Below are 26949 nucleotides of genomic sequence, written 5' to 3' on the forward strand. Positions count from 1 at the left end.
ACCTTGACATTGGGTTCACTATATACCATTGTATCCACTTTAAGGTAGCCAATCTTCGCTAGGGTAAAGGTTTTCTAATCAAAGATTGTGGAATTTCAATCCAAGATGCGAGTGGAACTCATTAATTCATGGAAAAACTATCAAAATGCCCCTATATTCTTTAAAATACTCCACAAATTTCAAAATTTACTAAAATACCATCATGCACAAGTAAATGAACTTGCACATTTGCTTTAGGCTAAAGCATCCACACATAGATTAAGTTTGTCTAGACCCCACCAGTTTTGGCCCATGCTGTGAACTCCAATATGTAGTATCCTTATTTTTTTAGGGTACTTGATGAACCTTCAAAACTTCTCACACACATGTTAAGAGTGGTTAAATTAGGTATCCACACATATTTGGACTAAGGAAGATTACACAAACTTGTGCAGGTAAAATTTGCATGGGCATGTCATGCCAAGGGAGGAAGGTGGTGTATGGAGATATTTTGTGGAGTTAATAAGGTCAAGCATTTTGTGGGGGGGGGGGCGGGGGGGGGGGATTAAATGTAAGCCTGAGGGTGAGGGTGACTTGGGGAGGCCAGTAGCAAACAACTTGTTTGTGTAGAAGTCAAGAAAGCACACGTGATATGAATGGTGTCTGCGGGGCTGCAATGATGGGAACTTGGAAGGCTTCCCCGTCAGAGGGTAAAAAGAACGCTGGCTTCAGCCTTCAGCCGTCTCACGAGAGGATAAATAAATATATAAAACTAGACTATCAATCAGAAAAGCCCAGAACACGCCGATGGCCCCGATCAGTCTTTCAAAGTTTTGATCGCGGAAACTCGGAAAAGAAAGGACGCCTCGCATTTACTGTTATTGTTATTGCTGTTTATTCAGAGGCTTTCTATATCAGTCCATCCCATCAGCCAATCACAGCCCCCATAATCTCGGTTCCGGATCTGACCAGCCAATCACAGCCACAATAACTAGGGTCCAGAATCACTTAAGAAAGTAATAAACTGTTAAATAATCGTCATAACAGATTCGGTAACAAGTGTCAAGGGGAATGCAAGTTCACGTGAAACGATACGCCCATCAACTGGAAAAGACTCGCCGCTGCCAGCCAAAGTCTATTCACACGGCCTCTTTCACGCCTCCGGAATCAGCCTACGTAAATTTCTCTCTTTTTTTTTTTGATAAAGGCGGTAATATTGTATTAAAAGTAAAAGAAAGCATGCCATGTGGGGTTCTAAAGTTGGCTTTTGCCTGCGTATTCTACCCACGGGGAGGTTATGGTTTTAAGGTACAGATGGAGATACATGGGCAAGTCAGGTAGCTCTGCCCCATATATGGGGAGCTTGGTAGGTTTGGGGCCATTAGGGCTAAAATCATTGACCTCACACTCTCAAGAGCACAATTTCTCTCTTTTTTAACCTGCTCTTTTAAAACTACCTCGCATAATGGCTAAATATGTATAAGGGCACATTCACACCACCCGATTTCATAAGTGAATGCACCCTTATGAAAGGTGTATTCACACTCACCTTTCACCCAAGTGCGATAACACTCCCACTATGAACATTGTTCCCATTTGCCATACTGTATAGTGGATTGAAGGGTGTTATCATGTCGTATGCATGGTGGAGATTTGATCTAATGAGTTATGTGTGTCCTCCACCCATCAAAACACTCCCCTAACTACATGGAACTCTAGGAGTATGATAAAGTCTCCTTTAGCAAGGCCAATACATAATGGATTGAAGGGATAATTTCATTGCAAATGATATGGTCCTTAGAATACTCCAAAATGAAGGCAACCTTTTGAGATATGCTAAAGTCCTTTCTATTCAATCTACAATAGGTTGATTGGCTCATAAAGATACCAGCATAGTGGAATTGCAAGCACCAAACTCTATCTGACGATGGAAATGTCTTCTTTAGAGAATTTTCTAACCGTCAAGCCATGTTGTACAATTAGGTTTGATGGCACAATTCAAAGCCAAAAACCCCCTCCTCTTGTTCATATAAGCAAGACAATTTATCTCCTTCCAAGGTACCATGGTTGAGGGTGTATGATCTCACTTGATATGCCCATAGGTCTCTAGATTTGGAGCTAGATCTATGTTGGGAACAAGTGCCTAAGTTGGGTTTGTGAGCTTATTAATGTATCCTTGCATGTATGGTTTTAAAATAAAAGATGGTTTCCTTATTGCTTAAACAAGTAAGGGACTGCTGAAAGAAACTTGTTAGCATGCATGCTTAGACCATTAAATCTTACAATTGAGTAGTCGCTCATGGGTGAGTTTATGGGACACATGACCATATCATCCTATGAGCGGTTATACCCAATTAATTGAGTAGTTTTCTACTTTAGAAGTACGAGGAACAAAACTAGCAACCTGAAACCAATTCTAAGAGACCAAATTTAGCAAGCCATGACCGATCAAATGTGTCCAAGGCCATGTGTTACTACATAGCTTTGAATACAATGAAAATTCAATAGTCGTGTATTAGCTATGACACATTTTGAATTGACTAATATCTAACAAGCTTAGAAACCTTCTTTTGAGGCTTTATTTGGCCCAATTCATATGGACTTTCAATTGTCTGTTTTATCTTCAATATATTTAAGAAGGAATATCTTTCCATTTTGCAAAAGCTATTTGATTTATTACCCTATCAATGCACTATTACTAGAACCTTCGTACCACTTGTGTTTAAGGTGTACACAAAATCCATTACATTTATATATTTCATGAAACGTGTCTCCTAATTTGTTCATTAAATTAAGTGTTGTTTCAATTAATTAAAAACCTTATTGTATGTGTGATTTTAGATATCCTTAGAGTTTGTAACAAAAGGATCTTCTTGATGAACTTACATCACACATACAACATTTACCAATTTTAGGTGAACCCTCAAAGTTTACTACAAGTAGTACTTTGCAAGGGAAGCCTCTTAGATGTTTCAGATTTTGTGTGTCAATGCTATCCAGATGAATCCATCTAAAGCTAAGCATACTTGGATTAGGGATCCAATAATATGGAGAGAGAGAGAGAGAGACAGAGAGACAGAGAGACGACAGAGAGAGAGAGAGAGAGAGAGAGAGAGAGAGAGAGAGAGATTAGGGTTTTTCTCGAATCAACATGATTTTGTTAAACACTGTGTTGAAGTGGTTGTTCTCATAAGAGCTCAACTTCAAGTGGCATGGAAATTGTTTATTGTAAATGACTTAACAATGTGGTTTCAAGTAGCTAAATTTAAGTTATGTGCTATTTTGGAAAATTGTGCATCTCCCAACCATATGTGGTTGATATATAGATGTATGACAATAGTTGGAGTCTTGTTGCAAAATGATCAAGCATGGCTTTTGAGAGTAAGAACATTTCTGATACAAAATAGACTTATCTTATTATATGATATTTTTGTTGCCCCAAAAAAGGTTGTCATTGTTCATAAGGCTCCTAGATTTGAAGCGGTATTAGATCATTAGAGTTGAAGGATTTAGAACTCAAGTGTATACAAAACTCATTGGGTCCAATTTATGAAATACTATTATATCTAGTGGACATTCAAAGAGTAAACTCAATGGGACCAAATAACAGAGAGTTTGAGTGCAGGGCACTAATGCCATTTTCTGGTGATGCTATCTCTTTACATGGGTTAGAGGGATCCACCAACCAAGAGTGAGTCAATGCATTAGAAAATGTCTCATTTCTATATAAATGAGAATTAGTGATCCTAAAAGAAAGCCACCAAGTTCTTTTAATGTCATGATAATTCTATCATCAACAAATTTTAGAGTTTCAAAAGCAGTGGTGCTTCTAAAGAGTTTGAACTATTGGTCTAGGATGTTTAAGGGCATCCAAAGTTATGCTACAAAGTGCTCCTCCATGTGTCAAGTCAATGTAAATGAGTTGCCAGATCCATTATAGAACACCATTGGTGAATGGATTAAGTTATTAAAGAATTTCACATGGTATCATATCGAGAACATTGGATTTTGGTTTCCTAGTTCAAGGTTTGAGAACATGAAAAATAGACTAAGCTTTTTCATGTAACTACCCTTCTTAGGGGTGGGAAAGTCTTATTACATACACAGATAACTCTTATGGCATATGTGGGTGTAAATGAACCATGCATAAGGAGACAACATGAGCAAAATTACCATGTAAGAGCTAGATAATGGACACTCATAGTTTGATGAGTAAGCCTAGGATGCTAGGCATGGACTGGGTTAAGGAATACTATAGCGGATGAGCCTATAGTTAGGTGCCATGGTGGGCAAGTTGGACTCAAAAGGTGCTTAGAGTAGAAATGAGTAGACCGCATTTAGGAACACTTTCCACTTTTTTCTTCCTATTCCCAATATCCAAATCATCCAATTTTAGTCAAACTACTTCATGAAATAGGCTCTCAACTTATTAAAATAGTGTGCAAAAAAGCAAAGCTTGGGTAAAGAAATCGGAGAAATTTGAAAATTTTGCAAAACAACGTTTCCAAGTTATTTGAGAGATAGTTATAAAAGTGACAAAAATGAGTACATTTTACATACTAAATTTTTGAAATGCCATTCAAAGCCTTGGAAAAATCCTACAATCCATCAAGTAGAAGTTTATGTCAATGGTTCTTCAAATGTGTTCTTACAAAGCAAGAGCACTTTGATATACACAACAAACTTGAAAGAACTCCTCTCAACTACTCCACCAAGTGTTCATGCCACATTCCATTTATGCGAGTTCATGTTGTACTTGTCAATTTTGTCACTTACTAAGCCAATAACTCTTGAAAGGGACTGAGTTGTGTCTTTGTCTCCCCCATGATAGAGACCTTGTTGATGGTTTCCTCCTCTCTGCACTTTATCCATAATCAACAAGGATAAGGTGTCGATAGAGGGCTTTGATATGGTGGCTACAATCATGGGATTCAATAAGAGATATGTGTTATATCATGCAAATCCAAGAGAATAGATTTTTAAAATGAATTTTCACACATTTTGTCCATGCAAAATGGTTTAGGGTTTTAGTCATATTTGAATAAAACAAGGGTGTATTTGATCGATGAAAATTTTATAAATAAGGGGGTTTTAGCATTGTCTTTAAAAGTAGGTGATATAAATGGTTTAGATGTAGTGGATCCCTCCAAAAACTTTGGTTCTCTCCTGTAAAAATGTTAGACACCCAAGCAAAGTCTTTCTACCTAGTTACAAGACCAATGCTCAAATTATATGAATCAATGGGGGGCTAAAAAACTTTGACAAAACCTTCTACAACTCTATTTTGGTAACTGAATATTCCATGGTTCCCTCTTTCTAAGCTAGCCACTCATTCCAAAATGATCTTGCTACATTAGTGATGAAGTATAAAGGGAGAATTTTTTAGCCATCAAACTATGGTCAGTATTTGCAAGACTATCTAGTGCCAAGGCTACATGGACTCAAGAAGTTTGGAGAACACCAAGGTACCCCTATCATGTGCATTCAAGCTCATATAAAGAAACCCCTTGTATATATATTAGAGAAATTTTGTGTACGACTATAGAAAATAGCATTTTGATTTAAGGGTTTATATATGTGTATACATGGTTTTTCCTCCTTGAATTTACCCACCCCCATGTAGAAAATCTGTGGATAAAGGCATCCTCTATGTATATATAGGTCACAAAAATAATAACTCTCTCATTAAGTTATATGTTAAGATATGTTTTTAAAAAGCACTCGTAGCTCTATCAACAAAGCAGCCTATTGAAGATAGTGAGCAAGTTCAAGTGGGAAATCGATTCTCCCAACACTAGCAACATGCCCAATCAACAATGAGGCAGGAACATCCACTTAACAATCAAAGGCCAAAAAACAAAGTTTATGAAAGAAACTTGGTAAAGCACTCCAAGGGAAGTGATTAATCTTAAGAGAAGATAACGATCAATGCGCTACAATGTACTTAACAAGGAGGATGATTAACATCTCAATGAGTCAAATGGTACCCTTAGGTTTCTCTATGGAGATGTTAGTGGAAGGCACTCAATTCATGGAAAGTAACCATTTGGACAATCTAGAGAAAAATGTACCATGTATTTAGGAATGACACATGATGAAGAGGAAGTTGTTGTTGGGAAGCCTTCTTTGAATGGAAAAAGAAAACTCATCTCCTTTTCAAACTAAACTGCCCACACATTTGAATGGAAAAAGCAAAATCATCTCCTTTTAAAACTAAAACCCCCACACCCCACCAAAAGAAACTTCTCAAAAGTAGGTGGCTAACTCTCTAATGCCTCAAAGTAAAGAAACCTAAGGCAAAGCCAAATCCATTAAAAATAAAAATGCCAATTCCAAGGTCCCTTGTTATATTCATTTATGTCTCAATTGTATCTATCAAAGGGGCCTAGAACCTCATAAACAAGTTGTCAAAATGGTTCTTTCTTTAGTGAATGCATTACTCTTTAAAGTCTTCTTTTTTTAAAAAGTTCATGGTTTTGTTATCTATGTTCTTTAAAAAATGTAACTATTCTCTTTTTCGCTTATTATACTTATTTTGAAGCATTCCCGAGAACAAAACATAACTACCAACCATTTACAATGCATTTTATCTTTTTGTGGGGGTTGAGTAGTGATTTCTTGAATTTGAAGTGGGTTGTCAATAATATCATCTTCTATTTGTTCTACGTGAGGTAGTACCTTGCAATTAAGAGCAAGCATAGAATGTCTACTGTCTCCTAATTAAATTTGCAGTTTGCTTATTGACCTTTTGTTTCTCTTGCTTTGACTTCTTTTGTATCTAAGTTTCCCTCTTGCTATCAAAAGTTATGCACCCTAAAGTGCATACTGCCACATTATAATTACTATATCTATTAGATCTCTATAGGCTATAGCTCTTTGTAAATCCTTATCTTCCTTTAATACAAATGTACCAAATTTGCATTTTGTTACATTTTATGTATACAGCACCCATAGCCCCTAGCATCGATTGGATGAGATGCTCTCTCTTCTCAAATGTAAATAATTCTTAGCTTTACCATACTTTAATATTTCCTCTAAATACAAACAAGATGTGGGTGTAATAGAGCATTGCCCTAGTTTATTTCTTCATTGTATCATGTTTCAATAATTGAGGCCTTCAAAGCACAAAAGAAAAAGAGAAAAAAAGCACACAAAATGAAAAATGAAATTCTAAAAAAGTAAAAAGCGTAAACATTATGGTGCTAGGATATTAATGTAAAGTAATTTCACCAAAGAACCATTGAGACACATGAACCATCACAATAAGCTTTACCTTAGATAAGATGCTAATACACATTACCCAAAGTGAGAAAACTTGCTTAAATAGCTTCAAATTTGAATTGGAGAAAACAAAAATTAAACTTTAAAACTTGGAGGGACATGATCTTCTTTCTTTTAGATTGCGCAAAATTTGAAGGGACTCTAGCCTATTTACATCTAGAAATGTGATCAAAATAGCCTTGCTTACCACACAAGGGTCAAAAGTGATATTTAGAGTGGAAGACTTAACTAGTAGGACATGGCCAAATGTATAGCTAGCTTCTATTCTAATATCTAATTGGAAGACTTATCTACTTGGACATGGCCAAAAGTGTAGTTGGCTTTTATTCTAAGGTTCAACTTGAATATTCCTTTAGAAATAGTGAAGTTAACTGTTGCATGAAGTTGATCTTTCAAGGCCCACAAGATCTTTGCCACTCCCATCTCTTTGGCCTAGAGGAATGCTTCTCTTTCTTTCTTTGAGAGATAAACTTTGAGTTGTTACAAGGATGTTTTCACTTCCTCTCTTACTATGAGAACCCCTTGATTCAAGACCTATGGAGCAAAAAATGCATAAATCAATCTAGTGGGCCCTCTCATGCACTTTACCATGGAGCACAACTAGGTTTCTTTTAAGCCACACATTCCAAAAATACTTCTAATGTTGTTCCATAGTAAAGGTGGGATATTGTTGGCTTCCCCCAAAAATAGCTCTTTCCATCTAAATTTATAAGAGTGAAGAGGGAAAGTAATTTCATATAGAGAGACAAGCATATTCTTTATTATCATGGCAATTTAGGAAGAGATGAGAGATGGTTTTATTTGCTTTGAGAACCTAGGACATGATCCATTCCCTATTCCAATTTGCATAGCTTTATTATTAGTCCATGTCCATTTGTGTAATCTACCACAACCATAAGAGGCAAGATGCCTTTGCAGATATAGAGGTAGACCAAATTTGCTCAATTTTCTAAGCTCATTGTTTAGTACTTAAGTCTCCAACACTTTTTCAAGCTTAGGATTACTAGCTTATGGTTATCCTTTGGAAGCTCTAATCTATTCTCCAAATATATGTTTTTGCAAATACCCTAGAAACCCACTAGATAAAGAGAGGGTTAGAGCCATATCACATGCCTTTTCTCCACCTTATGAAAGCAACATTCACTGAGTTCAACCTATACTCAATCTTTAGAGCTTCTTCCCTCCTTTTCAGAATGTGTGCTATAATTCCATAAGTCATTCAAGATTATTATACTCTTCCTCTAAGCTCGATAGTTGCTTTGTATTCCTCCTTCTCTATGTTTGGAATGGTGATGCTCAACCAAATCAAATGTGATATTACTCATCTATTCATTCAAATTGAACTTTATTTTATCGTGACAACCTTCCTATTTTATTGCCAAGCCCCTTAATAAAGGGGGAAGTATCTTTACCTCGCACTTAACTTTATTAAAGGTTATGGTGTGGAGAGGAAGATTATTCCAAGTTGGGTACTTTAAGACTCCAACCTTGCTTAAGGATTGATCAAACTATGATTCAACAACGTGGTCCAATCCTCTTCTAAGTGCTCAAGACATCTTGTGATTGGCCTTATAGCTAGCTTTTCTACCAAATATACCCAATGCTCCACCCTAGTAAGGTGCCACCAATGATCCATGGTGCTCAAAATGGTCAAGTTCCATTATGAGGAGAAGCCATGTCTGAGCCTAGTGGGTTCTGACTTGTATGTCAAATAAGGTCTATGTTACTAGATGGTAAAAAGGTGGCCTTTTTGGGTTTAGCCTTTGGGTTAGATAGAGTAACTCAGTTTAGTAACTCAAATCACACTATATCTTGTTGTGAGGTGTGGGAATTATCAAGAACCCCTATTTTGAATCCTCGGGACTGCACATGTGACCCTTCGCTAGGCGGAGGGATTCCTAATGGGGCTAATGGCCCCCTTGGTGGGGACTTTTAACTCAACAATATAGGCAATATTCCTTGGAATATTCCCTAACCAACTAGCAAAGCTTAATAGGTGTGTCATTTAGGCTTACTTAACCACCTTCATGGGGGTATAAAAGGTAGGTCCCCTCACAACCATGACCATCTATCTTTTGCTTAATTAGAGTTCTTCCAATTAGCCTTAAGCTCTTTACCTAGCATCCATCTGGATTGCCATCTAAGCTTCATATTGAAAGCATATGAATGGAAAAAATGATATTTGTATTAATTTATTTGCAATTAAAGAAATTGTAATTCTTCTCTAAACCATTGTATTCTCTCTATTCCTTGCTCTGATTTTGCTATGTCATTTAATTTTCACAATAGGTGGGGTATTTCAAGCTTGATTCATCTCAAGGATGCAATGTTAGCATGCTACCTTCATGATTCTAAATCTACTAGAGTCCCCTTCCTAAATGAAATATTTGCAAATTTAGACTAGATTTACAAGATCTCCCACATAGTAAGAAATATATGTTCTTATATGCAAATGGGAATTGCTACGTGATTCAAAACAATTAACCTCGCTATGAAATTGTGCTAAAGTCCATTGCATCTCTCTAACTTTTTCATCAACTCATCAAGATTCCATTGTCATCGCTAATCCAAAGTAACTCCAAATTCCATTAGGATCCCTAGTAGCTTGAAAAACCTATGTTCTAGGATTACTTTGACAATCATTTTATATCACCCGTTAAGGGGATCTTTCATTTAAATTTTGATGTAACCCTAAAGCTAAGTAGAAACTTTGCAAGTAGCTTCAAAAAGTGGCTAGGTACTCGTTCCTTCTCTTGCTGATCACATGGATGCCATCAAGTTAAGCATCGTGCCCTTGTTCAAGTAGGGTAGGGTAAACCCTTGATGTTGCCTTTATTGAATGTATCCTCAATCAAGCATTCTAAAACATCAATAGCTATTGCAAAAAGGAGAGGCACTAACATCAATAGCATTCTAAAACATCAATAGCAAGCATCCTTGCTATCTCCTTGAGAGGAGGAGGGGCTAAAAGCTCTCCATTGATGGCAATCCTTCTAGTTGTGTTACCTTTCATTGATCGTATATGAAGCAAAGCCCTAAAAGGGAAGACTCTTTTCCAAAGAGCTATAAGAAGGGGGATGAGGGATTTTTTTAGAGAGTGTAAAAGCTCATCCACTAGCTTGTGTAGACCGACAGATTTGCCTTTAACTAAGGAGTCAATCATATCACTAGTCTCTTTATGGGAGTCAGTAATATCACTTGCCTCAACCTCCATTACATGTGAGCCACTAATCCAATTAAGGCTTTGGGCTTGGTTTTCTTTGAATTAGTGTTTTCAGAAAACCGTCCTTTAGTGTATTTTTTCCAAGCAAGATTCTCAAAAAACCAGTTGGAATCGAAGCTTGTCTTGATAAAAATCGGCTTTTCTGGCATTTTAGTTATAAAACCAACTATTTCCCTCCGAAATCGGGTCGGGGCTAAGCATGTTCCTTTTTTCCATTGAATAGGAAAAAAGTTTTTCGTGAGCAGTGCTTTGAATTGGTTTCGCTAAAAGTGTCACAACAGAACTAATGATCTATATATAGCATTAGCTTCTCTTCCTCATTGAAACGTCATAATAGAACTCGTTAGGTTCTCTCGAATCTTCCTCATTGACTTTGGAAGAGCCATCCCTAAGCCGTTATGCCAAAGGACTTAAAGGGAAGGGATCGTGCCTTTTCTCCTTTTTCCTTTCGAGCGTGAGGGTCCAGCCCCAGGGAGTGTGGTAGACCAAAGCGAGAGAAGTGAAAAAGATCCATTGTGGAGAATTGCATGTGACGATGGCAATCAAAAAACCAATCACAATCCATACGGTCTGGCCACTAGCCTCTAGCCTCTAGCCTTGAGGCCACTAGGCTCTCTCTCTCTCTCTCTCTCTCTCTCTCTCTCTCTCTCTGGCTGGTTTATTACATGCCTCAATGCAACTCTCATTCTTCTCTTGGTGGGACAGAGCAAAACAACAGCCCAGTGCCCATACACATCTATCAGTACTCTATATATATATATATATATTATAGATAGATATAGATATATATACGTGTATGTATGTGGCGCCTAGTTACTATATATGTATGTGTATGTGTATGCATTGGACCACTTGCCTGGGCTGCCACGTGCCATACGGGCCTCTGGCTCAGGCCCACGTCTCTCTCTCCTCTCTTCTCTGGCACGTGCCTCGTCACGGCCGACAACTCATGTCTCTCAGAGTGCAGACTCTCTCACCTTTCATTGATTGGCGCGCCACTGCCCACGCAACACAATAATATCTTAATTATAAATTGAGTTCCTTTTCTGTTTTTTTCCTGTTCCTCTCTCTCTCTCTCTCTCAATGTCACTCCGATCATTACGTAATTTTTGTATGTATCCTAGCCGTCAAAACTACACCCCCATTCACACCGCCCTTGGCCGCCAGGCCTAATGGTAGTCTCTTGCCATTATGTACCTTTTTAACGTGGTGGTAAATTCTTGTTTTTATTTTTATACGAATGTAGAAACATTACGATAGCAAGTCAAAAAAATTTACTTGGCAAGGTATTTGGGAGCTTTGCCCAAATTCGAAGGATCTACTGAGAATTCTGACCAAGTATGAGGGCCAATGGGCACTGTGGTAGCTCTTAAAGTCTTGAAGGGTATATTCAAGAGTATATGTTATTAGTGGGGGTATCCTGGCAAATTTTTCTTAGTCATAATGGCAAGTAGGAGTATGTATATCCCATTTGGATAAATGTACTTTGTATAACCCTGAGATTTCCTTTAAGATAGTGGTTGGGCTAAAAGAATGGTTAAGCTCCTTAAGAACTTTTAAACTATGAATCTACTACCTAAGGGTCATTCTCTCCACCTTGCATGTAAGTGTTTCTTTTGGTCACGCAAGGCGCTGAAGGAGTTTGTTGATGCTTGAACTAAAAGGTAGATGTTCTTGGTTCTCCTTGTTGGCAAGGTTCCACTTCTCCCTCTATATCTAATGCAATCAATCCAAGCTCTTATTTGTTAGCATTGTTATTCTATCACTAAACCTACATCTTTTGTGAGGATTACCAATGCTTATGAGGGTTTGTTGAATCCTTGCTCCCTCTACTACCTCTTTCTTCAAGCAGTGTTCACCCAAAAAAAAAACTCTCTTTTTTGAATCCTTGAAAATTTTAAGGAAAACCTTCCAAACTTGAAGAGCGACGTTTTAAAAGTAAGATTTACAACACATTTTGTTATAAAGTGTGAATATTGTTTTTATATGTACTATTAAACATGCTTTTGTAAACGATTATTTCTATTTACTCACATTTTCTCACAAGCACACCTTTTGTCCCTACACTACGAGCAAACAATTGGCATCATATATTTGTTTTTAATTTAGGAACATAAAATGTTTATTCTCTCTTATTATATAATGGAAATTTTATAATTATTTTCTTAAAGCCTATCAAGGGTTATTAGAGTTTAAGATGTTCTTTTAAAATAACTTTGGAGAATGTTGTCTATGAAAATCAATTCAATGTAGTATTCACAAATGAATTTAGATTTAGTGTCATGAAAGTGGCAAATTTTACAAAAACAACCTTCAAGCTTGAGAATATAAGTTTTAATATCTTTTGACATCATGGTGACATTTGAATCATAACAATGGCAAATCTTTACCAAAAACATGTTACTAACCAAATTGAATGTTTTCGTATCAACTCTTCAAAAAGTAAGTACTAGTTGAAAGTAAAAGCCATCAACTATTAATTACCTTACAAAATTAATTCTATATTGTCTCATCAAAATGTAAGATATTTTTGTTGAGTCTCTCAACAAACTTCTTTTGGAACCACCATAAGGAGTTTAATCTTCATGCAACTACCTATAACCTACAATTTGAGGTCTCCATGATATGCCACTGCTCACTAACTCCCTCGTGTCAAGCCCATTCACTAACCTCATTTATAAAGCCATTGCACACTTAGACATGATTTTTAAGAGTCCCAACCTCAAGAGGACAACCACATAATCCTCACCTTTACCACCTTCATATTGGCTTGGAAAATGTCATTATGCTAGAGGGGTTGCTAGCTATTAGGAGTCTTAAAGTCTCATTATTATAAACAATTGTATTAAGTTGTCACGATACATACACAATCATCAATGAAGGACAAGCTCTAAACCAATCTTAACTTGGAAAACATCCACACTTGTACATAGTGATTTGGTTCAATTATACCATGACTTAATTGCACATTCATAGTCAACCTTGCATGAGATAACTCCTAATCATGGATGAGAAGCATTCAGATATTGTTGCATTCTTAGGTGTAAGGGAAGTTCTTCAAGAGCATAGGGATGATGGGAACACTACTAAAGAGACCTAAGAAAAGTTAAAACATGAACTCAAGGATCTCTTCACTTGAAAAAGTGATAGTGAGAACATTGTACATAGTCTAAATGAACTTAATATGTAGTCTAGGATATAGAATGAAAACCTAATATCTCATCCTATGTTTTCCATTTATGGTTGAAAACCTAATATATCATCCTATGTTTCCAATATATGGCTTGGTGTCTTCAAAATATCTACTAGGTCTAGTATTTTGAGGTAAATACATCTTTTTGAGTTTTCACATACACGAGTCGCAAATGTATCAAAATAATAATAATAAAAGTAGAACAATTAAGGGCCCATGCCATATCACAACACTTTTATTTTCTGGTGACACATATCTACATGATACACCCCCTTCTTGGGTCTTCGTGGAGCAGAGAAACTGAAAAGTTATTAGGAAAAAAATCATTATACACGTGACACGTACAAAGTCTTGCAAGCTTCTCCCTACTTTTGATGCATAATAGACTAGAAAACAACTTTCTCTTCTGAAAAAGCATATATCACATAATTCCTAGAGATAGAAAAGGTACACCCCACTATGGAACAAAAAATGTTTACAAATTGGAGGCCAATGGGATAAAGTGAATGAATGGATACACGACTCAAGGATTTTTCCTCAAAAAGAGAGCCTTGACCACCCCTAGGAGTTGATAAGACTTTAGTGATGGGGGGGAGAGAGACTTTCACTTGTACTCGAGATGTGTGTTGTATATCAATAATATGTCTCGTGAGGTACACACATACAATAGTGAGTAATACAAAATATACATGGTTTTAACAACATAGGGATATGCCATGATTTTTGAAAGCTTCAAAATTGCACAAAAATGAACCATTTGGAGCCCATTCCTAACATCCTCCATTGGAGGTAACAAAGGTTAAATCAATTGTTGGTGTAGAGTGTATGAAATGTGCCACAGTCCAAACTAATTAATGCCAGTACTTTTACTCATCCAAATGGAACTATATTACAAGTCCTGGAATGAAGTTCTAACTTCTAAGAGGTTTAAACTTCAATTTTTGAAGGGGAGACATGAATATGCAAATGCGCTCACTCTCAATTTAACATAGCAAGAGTTTACTTAGCATTGAACTAGATTTTCACAAATTGGAACTTACTAACGCATCAAAGTTCTAACTAAAGCCTCTTGACTCTCTTAGTTTGTTAAGGTTGGTTATACAAGTCTAACACTAGACTAGATTTTCCAACATTGGAACTTACGAGCTCATCCAAGTTCTAATGAAAGCCTCTTAAGTCACTTTGTTTGTTAAGATTAACCGTACAAGTCTAACATTCAATATAACTTTAATGGTTGTAGTGATGCAATGGACTCATTTGTTTAAGGTGAACAAAGATAAATAGGTGGTGTTGCATGCACATAATGAATGCAAAAGTTAAGGCCATAGCTTTTATCTCTAATTAATATTACAAAAGGGCGAATGAAGTACATATTCACTATTTTCGTGTTCTCTTATGAAAAACATCCTCAAGAACTAGTAGAAATAGACTTCAAGCTCGATAATTTGCAAGTTCAAGTTCTAACCAAGACTCCTAACATTCTTTCATCATGTTTTAAGTGGTGACCTTAAATTTTAATTCACTCCACACTAAACCTTGCTTTTTCATAAACATTGTAAATACTATATATATGATATGGCACAAGGTATGCAAACTTAATGTCAGGAGTTTAAACTATATTACTCAAAGTTAAGGTTCCTATCAATCGAGTAACTAGTGATGTATTGACAAATCAGTAATGTATTTGTTGGAATAATGAAGCATATCATGGAAGTGCAATTTGGGATAGTAATCTCCAATTATATGAGTAGAACTAGAGCAACAATGGATCTGTAAGAGTTTACCTTTGCCTAAGGTGTGAATTTTCAACACAAGTTTTCATTGGTGGCAATTTAAGTATTGATAACATAGGGCAATAATCTATCAAGAACCTATTGGAGGTATTTTGAGTTTTGCAATGGTGTTAAGCTCTACAATTAGCAAGGATAAACTTGAATTTCTATATATATAATTCAAAGTGGCACTAATTGCCAAGAACGTGTTGGAATGGACTAAGATGGGAGGATGTGCTTTTTAGTAAGGCAATTAAAGTTCGAATTAGCTTGTCAAAGGTGGCTCAAATATTGGTCTACCCTTTGGAGAGGCACTACAAGAGCTTTGTTAAAATGGTAATACAAAGGGAGATGTGGTCCACATCTTTCACATGTAATCTAGAAGAAGAGGCCTTTGAGGCATATTCTCTCCAATCAATGCAACCCTGAAGTTATCCTTAGCCATCTATAAGAAGGGTATCAATAGATGGGAGGATGTATGGTCATGATGACAACTTAGATTCTCAAAGAAGATGGGAGGATGTAAGGTTAGGTAGACAGCTTAGATTCTGGGAGAACCCTAAGCTACGCGATGACTACCTCCTTAATGAGATAGCATCTAGATGGTTTGAGGAGGTAGTGGGGAAGGTGAATGAGGATTCACCAATTTTAAGAGCATGTGTCCACAAATCAATGCTTAAGTTTTAGGTTAATCACAAGGGTAAGTCGCATTAATTGCACTCAAAAAAAAGGAACAACTTTGGGCTAGTAAATTTGGGATGGTTTCTAAACACTAAACAAAGATGCCAAAAGCATGATGAAAGAGCAAACTTGAAGACCTAGAAGTGTAAGCTTAAAGAAACATGGTGTGTCACTCCATCAGCCAAATTAAATGTCTTCTTATGGAAAATATAGCTTGTAGATCTTCTACCAATGATAGGCTAATTAAGTATAAGATTGTATAGCTTACCAATTTTGACTCTACAAGGATATGAGAGATCTCAACATGTTCTATGGGACTATAGGTAAATTGTCGCCTTATACATTTTAATGGTTGATGTATTGCTTTTGTTCCCACAGTAATAAATATAAGCAATTGCAAGATGAGGCCAAAAACACAAAGTCCTAAAGGTAATGGCTTAGCAATTAGCACTTGGGCTCACATATGTAAGGTTGCAAGTTCAAGTCTTGCTAGACACATCACTTGGTCGAATACTTGTGTTCACACGGTGTGTGGTGTAACTTCAAGCTCTTCTTCACTTAAACACTTGTAGTTGGTCCTCCTTGGTAAGGTCGTCAATATTATCCGTCCTATTTACACATAAGAATAATGCCAACATGGCTCTTACCCACTCTCGACTAATATTTCGAGGGGAGGCACCCCCCTTGATCGGCATTTGGGGTTGTCAATCTCCGAAAGAAAAGTGCCAAAAACATGAACCTTGTTAATCTGCCTACTTTCCCTTGAAGCTCGAAATGAGTCTAGTAGCAACCTAGTGCAAACTTTAACTTCCTAAACACCATCTTCAAGAGAATGTTTGAAAGGGTAATTTAATCATGTGTTGTGCAAGCAAGTAATATTTTTTGAAAAGTTGAAACCCTAGACTAATGCCCAGGGTAGATACCTAGAAGCAACCTAATGCCTCACCCTCCCAAATAATCATCAAGTCAAAATCTCTGATTACCTGCCATTTGGACCAAAGAGCAAGATTCATTCTCCCCTTACAGCCCAGCAGTTCTCAAAGTTTGGGCCCTTCATACTGAAGGTTTTCAAGTCATTTATTAACCCATTTGGGAATGATATAACAGTGCTACAACATTGTGTTCATTACCTTCAAATACAAATTACTTCACATTCAAGAAAAGTTTGAAACCCTAGTCTCTCATCATCAAGAAAAGCATAGGGATAAGAGTACTAGGGTGATGGTCAGACATTGTGCTGAAAACTTGACATTAGAACCTTGTTGCCCCTCTTCTGTAGCAGTTGAGGTTCAAATAATTTCCCAAAGTATCACTCAGAGCATCCAATCTTCTGCAAAACTAAGATGTGTGTTCCAGCTTGATTCTATACATACAGTCGTAACAGCTAGCTGCTGTTAACAAACACCACAAGCCTGTATAAAGAAAGATGTGACTGGGGTTGTGCATGATATAGCCAACTAATTGCACGATAGTTGTTAACTTAACCAATAATGGTATTTGTATAGTGTTATTTAATAAAAATAATATTTGTAATAATATGGCCATTCAATTTTTACATTTGCCTGAATTGCTTCAGCACAGCATTCAGATAGCTGTTGAAAGCATGCGTTGCCAGTATTATTCAACAAACATCGTAAGACTAACACATTGCCTGCATTGCTTGAGTACCATATTGGATTGCCAGTATTATTCAAGCTTCAAAAGAACCACGCTGACGAGAATTGGAAGATTTAACATTTCTTCCATGAAGAACTTTGCTCCACTAAACATAGGAAGCACGTTGAAAATCCAACAAAAAACTAAAACACATTGCAACCGACACACTTATAACAATAGAAAATAGCAAACACAAAGAAAGGACATCAAACTGAGTTTTAAAAGCTTTGCCTTGTTGAGCAGAAGCAACACAAGAACAGTCTTACTGGACTAATTTTAAGACAACTACAAGTACATCAAGACTGAGATGGAGCAACCTTAAAGACTCTGCAAAATTGTTTCTTCATTGAGCAATGAAAGAAGGTGACCCCACAGGGCCTTGCCTTTCACACAATGAATAAAGAATCGGCTTGCTATGGTTAAGAACTGACTATTCGCAAAGCTTCTCACCATAGAACACTTTGATAATCTCATGCACCTTACAAAATTTCAGTAGCTCGGAAGGCTCAAAAGCACCGAAAATCCAAGCACCGAACAGTGCGTATCACTCTGAACTAAAACTAATCTCCATGCTTCACAGTTGCATCCGCACTTTATTTGACACTTGAGACTAACTACTGCCTTGGCAGCAAAGAAAGCTGATAAAATGGCCAGCCTCCAAGGGACTCGTCAGATAATGTTCAGCTTCCTGGTCCACATCAATCAAAGGACCATTTAGAATTATGACCAGCCACATCTACCCACCCAGGGAAAAGAACCTGCCACCATCTTCACCTTGGTGCTGCAGCTGCCAGCTTCAAAATCATTGAAGCATCAAAAGCTGACCATAGCAGAAATTCCAATGATGTTTATAGTGTCATTAACTTTAGAACAGGCCGCATTGACATGGAAAGTGACATTTACTGCAGGCTGGCTAGCACATTCAGCCATCTACCTTCTCTTGGTTCACACTGCTGTCAACATACCTCTGGAACATTAATCCAAGCTAATGCCTCAGAATCAAGCTCAAAATTCATCTGAGAGAGGTCCCCCTCAGCATTAGGAGGAATATCATCGAAAATGAGTCCAGAGCCCTGAAGATTGAACAAATCCCCAAACTCCTGATCAAAAGATGGCAGCTCATCCATAAATGCTGAATCAGGGGACGAGAGCTTGACATCACAACTTTGATGAGTGTCGCTGGTTGATATGAGGTTAGCAAAACTACTTTCAACGACCATATTTTGCAAGGGAGACGATGTCTCAGTGCCAGATTCATCACTCTGGCTGTCAAATGAACCCTTATCTGAACAGAAAAAATATCATGAAACAAAAGCCGGATTGAGTGACTGTTGAGCAAATAAAGAGAGTAATAGTGTCTAGAGGTACATGAAACTTCCAAAAACAGAACTACTAACAAACCCACACTGGATAAGACATTACTAAAGACTAACACACCTGCAGAGCCACACTCCTCTGAAATGGCATTTTCCAGGACAGATGAAGGTGAAGTGACAAACAAGCAGCTGTCAGGCTTGTCAAGGACAGAAGACGGAGAGGCCCCCAGCAGGCATTCCTCCATGGAATCAAACTCTGGGCAGAACTGCAATAGGTCACTGTTATCATCGAGTGCACCACATCTCGACCAGGCATCCTTTACATACACATCACCAAATGAAGAGCACTCCCAGACATTGTCTTGCAAGGATGGAGCTTTAACCTCCTGGGAGTACCCTGATAGGTATTTGCGCCTAGTGTAAGTCGCCATGACAGCAGGAGCAGATGAACCTTCACCCACTTCAGTGTCAACGTATTCCCTTTCACTATTGTTGTGGTTCCGGTCAAAGTTGGTGATAGCTTGGCAACCCTTAACCTTCCTAGCAGCATTGTCATAGGCCATGGCAGCCTCCTCCGCCGAGGGATAGGTGCCAAGCCACTGCCTAATACCCCTTGCTGGGTCCCTCAGCTCAGCCGCCCATTTCCCCATCCTTCTCTGTCTGACCCCAATGTACCCACAGCCCTTGCCTACAGAATGGGATGCTGCATTGGCCTTTCTTGAGGGAGGAGGCCTCAGCTGGGGCTTGAACTCTCTCTCCATATAGCCAGTGTCACACCTCCATTTTTTCAAAGTCTTCTTGGGCATAGCATTCCATAAACCTTGCTGCAAGTCATGAGAAGGCATGTGGCTGTAGTAGGAGGACGCTTCTTCATCTCTGTCATCATCGTCATCGAGAGCGGACCGCAGGTAACAGCAGTCGGCAGGCATGGAGATTTCTCTGACGACTCGCTTGGGCCTGGGCCGGCAGCGCGAGTTTCTGCGCTGCCGCTCCTGTTCTTCATCAAACCCTTCTTCGTCGCTGGAGGACTCCGTGGCCTCGGGGTCGGTGCAGATAACACGGACACGGCGGATGCAGACAAGCTTGGGCTTGCGGAGGGGGGCGGCGGCGTCCTCGGTGCTGGTGGTGGTGCTGGTAGTGGTGGAAATGTCAGACAGGGAGGAAGAGCGAGGTAAGTGCACGGGGGCTTTAGGAGGCCTCATCTTTTTGGAGCTCCTGGCGATGGAGGGAGGAAGTCTGAGGGTAGATTGAGGGGCAGGCATTGCTGCATCCACAGAGAAGACTCTTCCCTGGAGCGCGAGCGAGAGAGAGAGAGAGAGGAAAGGATAGCCTAGTGTTGGCTTGCGAGGCACCTACTTACTTGGCAAGCAACCAGGAGGGAAAAGAGCCAGTTTGGTAGGCAGAGAATAGCAAGAAAGCGCCGAAGGTGAAGGGGAAGGGGGGGATATGGCGGCACCGCTTCACTCAAATTTAAACATTAAAAAAAAAGCCCCAAAGCAAGAAAAAAAAGAAACCCAAAAAAACCCAGGAGGGTTTATGCTAGAGAGGAAGCAGAGAGAGAGAGAGAGAGAGAGAGAGTGTGTGTGTGTGTGTGTGTGATCGCAGAAGGAGAGGCAGAGCAGAGACACAGACGGGGAGAGAGAGAGAGAGAGAGAGAGACCCCCCGCTGCTGCCTCTTCCTCGCTTCTTTATCTATTTGATAAGCCCTCTCGAGACTCTCCCCGTTCTCTCTATTGCATGCCCTGCTAAAGAAGACGAAAAGAGGAGGGGTAAGGCACAGCTGCTGGGCTTTTGTAGAGAGAGAGAGAGAGAGAGAGAGAGAGAGGAAGGAGAGAGAATTATATTATTTCGATATTATCTTTATCTTGTTTTTTCCCGAATTGCCGAGGCGGCAAAAGATCCTTTTTTTTTTTTTCCTACACTTGGCCAGGAAAAGGGTGGAGTTGGTGGCACGCACTCGTAATCGCCCACGCCCTCGAGAAGAGTGTTTTTTTAATCGTTAAAAAAGAACGTTTTCACTTTTTAAAAAATAACCAAGGATAGAAAAGCGAGTTTAAAAGTTCGGATTTTGCTTTTATCTTTATGTTTAGGCCTAATTCCCTCAACCAAAAAATCAAGTGTTTTTTTTTTTGGGGGGGGGGGGGGGTGGATGAATCGTTAAGCTTTCTTAGAGGGCTTTCACAAGCCAAGTTTCGCATGGAAAAACCCTGGCTTTTATATTCCCACAATCTGTGCTTGGAATGCCATAACCTTGCCAAGATAAAGATTTTACCTACTCATTTTGTGAATTCATTGACATGCAAAGGGCACAAAGAATTGAAAGCATCATTTCCAAATACACAAACATCAATTTAAACATCCCATGGGAATCCCCTCTTAAGTATCTATTTTTGCTAACTATATCTCCCTCAAAGCCAATGGGAGTACCTTACCATTGCTCAATAGAAAAGGACTCATGATCTTCTTCATTGTGCACAAACTCTCATTTAGCTATTTACGTCTGCCCTAATTTACGTTTCAACCATTCGTCACTCTCTTGCTAATGGCATGAAAAGGGGACAAGAAGGCAGTCTATAATCAAGTAATAATAGTACTAGAGGAAGGCAACCTATTATCAAATAACAAGAGAGTGAAAGATGCCAACATAAGCAAAAAAAACCTTCTATTTGAAATTGTGCCCTTTGTTTTCCAAGACACTAAAAAGTTCTCAACTTTATCAAGCATCACTATCATGACTCCCCCAATGAAATTTTTTGCCATACTATTAATTTGAGCATATTATGACTCCTCGTATGCAAGCTAGAATTGTATCTTACACTTGAGGACCTTGAAGTATGAGTAGTAGGGGAAAGGAATAGCAGATTAACAAAGGACCTAATCAACTCAATGTCACTAGACACTTTTATCTTAAGCACCCTTAGGTGCATTTTCCATACATTTCTTGTTTCTTCTTAAATTTTTAAGTACAGAAAGGACAAGGATGTCTAGGCTATTGAGGAGTAGGCCTTATGGACTTTGATAAGGATGGCAACTAAGCTGAGATTGTAGCCTTATGTGAAGGAGTATGCTAGGGAGAAACGGGTGATTGCAAGTGGTAAATGTGCTCTCACTCATCTCACCTAGGAGGGCTACGACAAAAGTTAGGGAGACGTAGGGCTTGAAGGTATGGGCATGTCATAACTCAAGTATCAATTCAGGCATTAACATGTGAAGAAGAGCTCAATGAGATGCTCCTCATAGGGGGTTCCACTTGACTAAGTAGGAAAACTACTAGCCAAAGATAATTTGGTAGTGGTAATGAAGGTAGGATCATGATAGTTAGTGAAGGGATTAATGAAGGCAATGAAGGAGGAGATAAGATTTGTAAGCTAGAAGGAGTAGGGGCTAGCATTTTATTGATGTGATCTTGGGAAGTTGTAGCCACATCTAGAGGATTCATAAGACAACCCAAAATAGTGAGGATATGCACAATATGAAGGGTCAATAGATGTATTGTAGTAAGCAAACCACGTGGTAGTGCTTTGCTCAAGAAGTTCCTTGTGCCATTGTGGTTTGCCATTGAATTTCGATGAAGTGTGATTAGCAAAGAAGTTCCATTTGCTATTGTCTCAACAAAATGTGAAGTGCTCTTATAGAGTTGATTTGGTTGAGCTAGTGATCAGTGAGAGGAGGCCATTGTTTGAGATCAAGTGATAGACCTTCTTGATGGGAAGAGCTTGCTTAATGAGTGCCAACACTAGAAATCCAAAAGGGGAAGGGAGTGTATCAAGGAGCACCTTGGCTTCAAAGGATTGGTATTCCTCTTCTCTAGTACTTTAAAGTTTATGCATGATCTTGTGAGAAAGAGACAATTCCACACAAACGACATGTTGTATGCTTGAGGGGGGTCACCTAAAAAAATGTAAGTGTACCACATGCAATCAAAAAAAGGGTTATTTTATTTAGTAAAACTTATAGGATTATATTTACAAAAGGGATTTTCCTATTACAATTTGGAAAAAATATGTAAATTTCTTAAAGGAGAAGGGATAATTTTATTACCTTTGAGCATGTAAGGAAAGGGTATTTTCTAATATCCTTTGAACGCACGTGATATAAAACCCCCTGTCCCCCCCCCCCCCCCCCCCCGCCCCTTCTCCCCTTGAGGTTGTATGCAAAACTAAATAAACAAATGGAAGAGTGAAAGGGGGTGTTGTGAGGTAGAGGAGGAAGGACCGTAATCAATAGTTGGAGGCAAGTCAACATGATCCTTTAGGGCATCTTGTCATTCAATATCTAGGAAAGGGAGAAAGGTGGATGGGGGGGGTCAAGTAGAGGCATATTCATTAGAAGAAGAGGTATCTAAAAGCCTTAGGAGGCCCTTGATGTAGTCTTTTTCTATTAAGTTGTTCACCCTTAAGACAAAGATAGGTCATGTAGGTTGTGGCTGAAAAGGAGAAATGGTGATGTGGAAGAATTGTGATTGGATGTTTAGTGTTGGTTCACATATATCATAAAAAATTGCTCCATCTTGATTGGCCATGGGGAATCTTGCAATGGTGATGGGGCTCTTATGGTGCTAGTGGTAGGGCTTTTTTCAAACCAAGAGATGCAACACCTCTTTGACAATGGTGGGATTGAGGCCTCCTTGCACTTGTTGATATCCTTCAGGTTTTTCAATAGTAATGATCCTCGTGTGACTAGGAGTTAGTAGGGTTTAAAAGAAATTATTACATAGTTGGTAGTTGGTTTGATTATCCTAGTTATCTATTTATTAGCAAATGTTGTAGTGGTAGACAAGGTTAAGGGTTGATTGATTGTTGAAAAGGTATTAGCAAGATGTTCGATGGCTCAATATTTATGCAATTTTTATGAGGCCAAGTGCATTGAGAAGTGGGAGAGTTGTTGTTCCTTCTTTGAGATGGAAGTTTTTGTGTTTCCTCTATTGTTGACCTTTTCCATCTAGTAAGTAAACACACTAATTAATTAGGACAATGCCATACAATGCATTTGATGAACAAAATTTGACAAATTAGCATCATTTTTTATAATGTAGAAGTTCACCATGACATCATAACATTAACCAATTCTTTTTTGGCAAATATTTTTTGCATCAAATTATTGAGCGTCATGACTACTTAGGGTTTTTCCTTGGCAATTTCAAATTCTTACAAACTATTTATAGCCTCTCATGATCATGTTGGATGTAAGAGTTGACATTTTTACGGTCTCTCATGATCATGTTGGATGAAGTAGTTGACATTCTTATGGTACTTTGACCATATATGGCCTTTCATGATCATGTTGGATGCATCACTTTACATTTTCATGGTACTTTGGCTTGAGCAATAATGTTGAGGAAGATCAATGCAGTTTCCTAAGAGAATCTATGGAGTAGCTTTCAATGCACAAGGCTAGTTAGTGGATCTTGGAGCTCCCCCCAAGTCCTAAGCCCAAGGAATGACAATAGCCTATCAAGCATCTTCGCAAAGCTATGCATTAATTAGAACACAATACGAATAATAATAAACTAAGTTTCAAAGAGGGGAAATAAGTGTCTACCTGAATAAGAAGGCAAATCAAAGTGTGACTAATGTGAACAAGGTTAACAATAAGAGCTCTCTCTCTCTCTCTCTCTCTCTCTCTCTCTCTCTCTCTCTCTCTCTCTCTCTCTCTCTCTCTCTCTCTCTCTCTCTCTCTCTCTCTCTCTCTCTCTCTCTCTCTCTCTCTCTCTCTCTCTCTCTCTCTCCAAAAGTGGAAATGATGATTGCAAAAGAAAACCCTAATTGTGTATTTTGGACCATTTCAATATCACAATGGATCATTGTGATGGTGCAACGATAAGGCATAGTTAATTTTTATTCCAATATCAAAGTGTTAGGGCATTTTTTAATACAAGTTTGTAGTATTAGGCTTTTTTAAGTCCTTTTTCACCACCCCAAGTTGATACTTGAGCTCTCAAATAGATAAAAACTTTTAGATTGTGTGTGCAATCTATTTTCATTAAATGAATGGGTGTTATTTACTTCTGTGTAGTCTAGGTAAAGAAGGAGTGATTAAATCATAATTTTGATGGGTTAAAGTGTTGATATTAAGTAATTAACTTCAAGTCGTATGCTATTTCTAGGTCAATTGCAAGTGCTCTATTTGATTACTAGGTTTGATCCAAGGATTTGATTTGCCTAACAAATTGTTAGGGCATTCTTTACTACAAGTTCGTAGTATTATGCCTTTTTAAGTCCTCAGTCTCACCACCCCAAGTTGATACTTGAGCTTTAAAAGAGATAAAAACTTTTAGATTGTGTGTGTAGTCTATTTTCATTAAACCGATGGGTGTTATTTACTTCTGTGTTGTCCAGGTAAAGAAGGATTGATTATTTCATAACATTAACATGTTAAAGTGTTGACATTACGTACTTAACTTCAAGTCTTATGTTGCCTCTAGGTCAATTGCAAGTGCATTGTTTGATTACCATGTTTGGTCCAAGGATTTGATTTTCCTGACAACCTACCTTGTCACAAGGTATCTAGGGTGCTAAGTTTAACTCAATCTAGCCAATTCCCACATGATATAAGAGGGATCACTATGATATTGTAGTATTAATCACTAGAAGCATGCTCTCGGCTACAAGTAATGAATAGAGATCCACATTGCATAGCTCATAATTATGATGTCACAATATTGTCCAAACATTGCGATGTCATAGTGATCTAATCATTGTGATGTCATAGTGGCCAATGGTATACCAAGGTTTCAAATATAGAGGATCAAGGCACACCTAGCCCCACCCAACCATCCATGTCATAGATGATGGCAATCAGTCCCTTGAGATGAACCCAAGCAACAACCAATTGTGGTAAGAATATTAAGTAACAACCGAAGTCCTGGACTTAGTGCTTCAAAGAAAAAGGGAACAAGGGGGATAATATTTTGTATTATAGTGTTTTGGTAATTGTGAGTCATAGTGGTTTGATCATGAAATATAGCATGCTCCTAATACCAAATAAACCATAACTTCTAGAAAAATACTAATCAAATATGATAAGAAAATAATGATCCATAACCATGAAATTGAGCAAGTAACCATAGCCATGTCATATTTGAGGAAATGCACATTACATTAGGATACAATGAAAACGAATTAGGTGATGGAAGGGGCATAACTCTTGCATGAGAATACAACATCATGCTAGGTGGACATGAGAACTCACCCTCGTGTAAGGTGGGAGGTTGAAGAGAAATTCTTGAAGTAGGAGAGTCCAAATGATGTATCAAAGATGGAAAGATGTCCAACCAAGCTAAATTCCCCCCTTTTATACTAAACCTGAATTCCCTAGGTTACTTGAATGGGTACATTGCAAGGGTGAATACACTTGAATGTAACCATGAAAATAGATTATGGGAGACATGCCAATACCCATGTCGCAATTGTTATTGTGAAAAAAAAAGCAACTATGACATGGACCAAATGGCAGTCCATCCATTGAGTCATAATATGCATCAAGACTCCTCTCATGAGTATACAGCCAACCACGTAGGTCAAAAGGAAACCTATCATAGTATTCATCATATGCAACATGATTGTTATCCATAAAGGCATGTATCTCTTCACTACCACTTGGGTCAAATGGAAACACATGCATATAATGACCACTTGCATCAAATGAAAACATAGAATCATTATTGACTTGAGAACCCTGAAAAACATTGTGTGTATCATGAGAATCAAATAGGAACATAGAATCATTGAACTTTTCATGACCTTCTCCATAAACTCATGCACTTCCTTATTAGCTGGAGCTACCTCAACTTGAAATTTATCTTCCTTTGCCTCAACTAGAAGATTACCTCCCTTTTCATTACATTCA

The 26949-nt window shown here is 38.2% G+C and overlaps 1 protein-coding gene across 1 annotated transcript; it reads right to left on the bottom strand.

Annotated features, from left to right (window-relative positions):
* Positions 1-18001: 18001 nt before the first annotated feature.
* Positions 18002-20846, bottom strand: LOC148029184 (uncharacterized). The gene is made up of 2 exons (XM_087687938.1): positions 19223-20846; positions 18002-19070 (listed from the first exon to the last, which is right to left on the bottom strand). Exons 1-2 carry the CDS (start codon positions 20361-20363, stop codon positions 18742-18744), a joined length of 1470 nt encoding a protein of 489 aa, XP_087544064.1. The 5' UTR covers positions 20364-20846; the 3' UTR covers positions 18002-18741.
* Positions 20847-26949: the final 6103 nt, after the last annotated feature.

Source organism: Lygodium microphyllum, chromosome 11 (assembly GCF_053477565.2).
Source record: "Lygodium microphyllum isolate KBCC chromosome 11, Lygodium_microphyllum_v1.1.10, whole genome shotgun sequence".
NCBI lineage: Eukaryota > Viridiplantae > Streptophyta > Polypodiopsida > Schizaeales > Lygodiaceae > Lygodium > Lygodium microphyllum.

What these genes read in the sequence shown, in the direction of transcription:
- LOC148029184 (XM_087687938.1), bottom strand. Translation starts at nt 20,363, where the DNA reads ATGCCTGCCCCTCAATCTACCCTCAGACTTCCTCCCTCCATCGCCAGG. An exon ending in AGAGGAGTGTGGCTCTGCAG is followed by an intron (nt 19,071 to 19,222) that starts GTGTGTTAGTCT and finishes TTTTCTGTTCAG; the next exon opens with ATAAGGGTTCATTTGACAGC.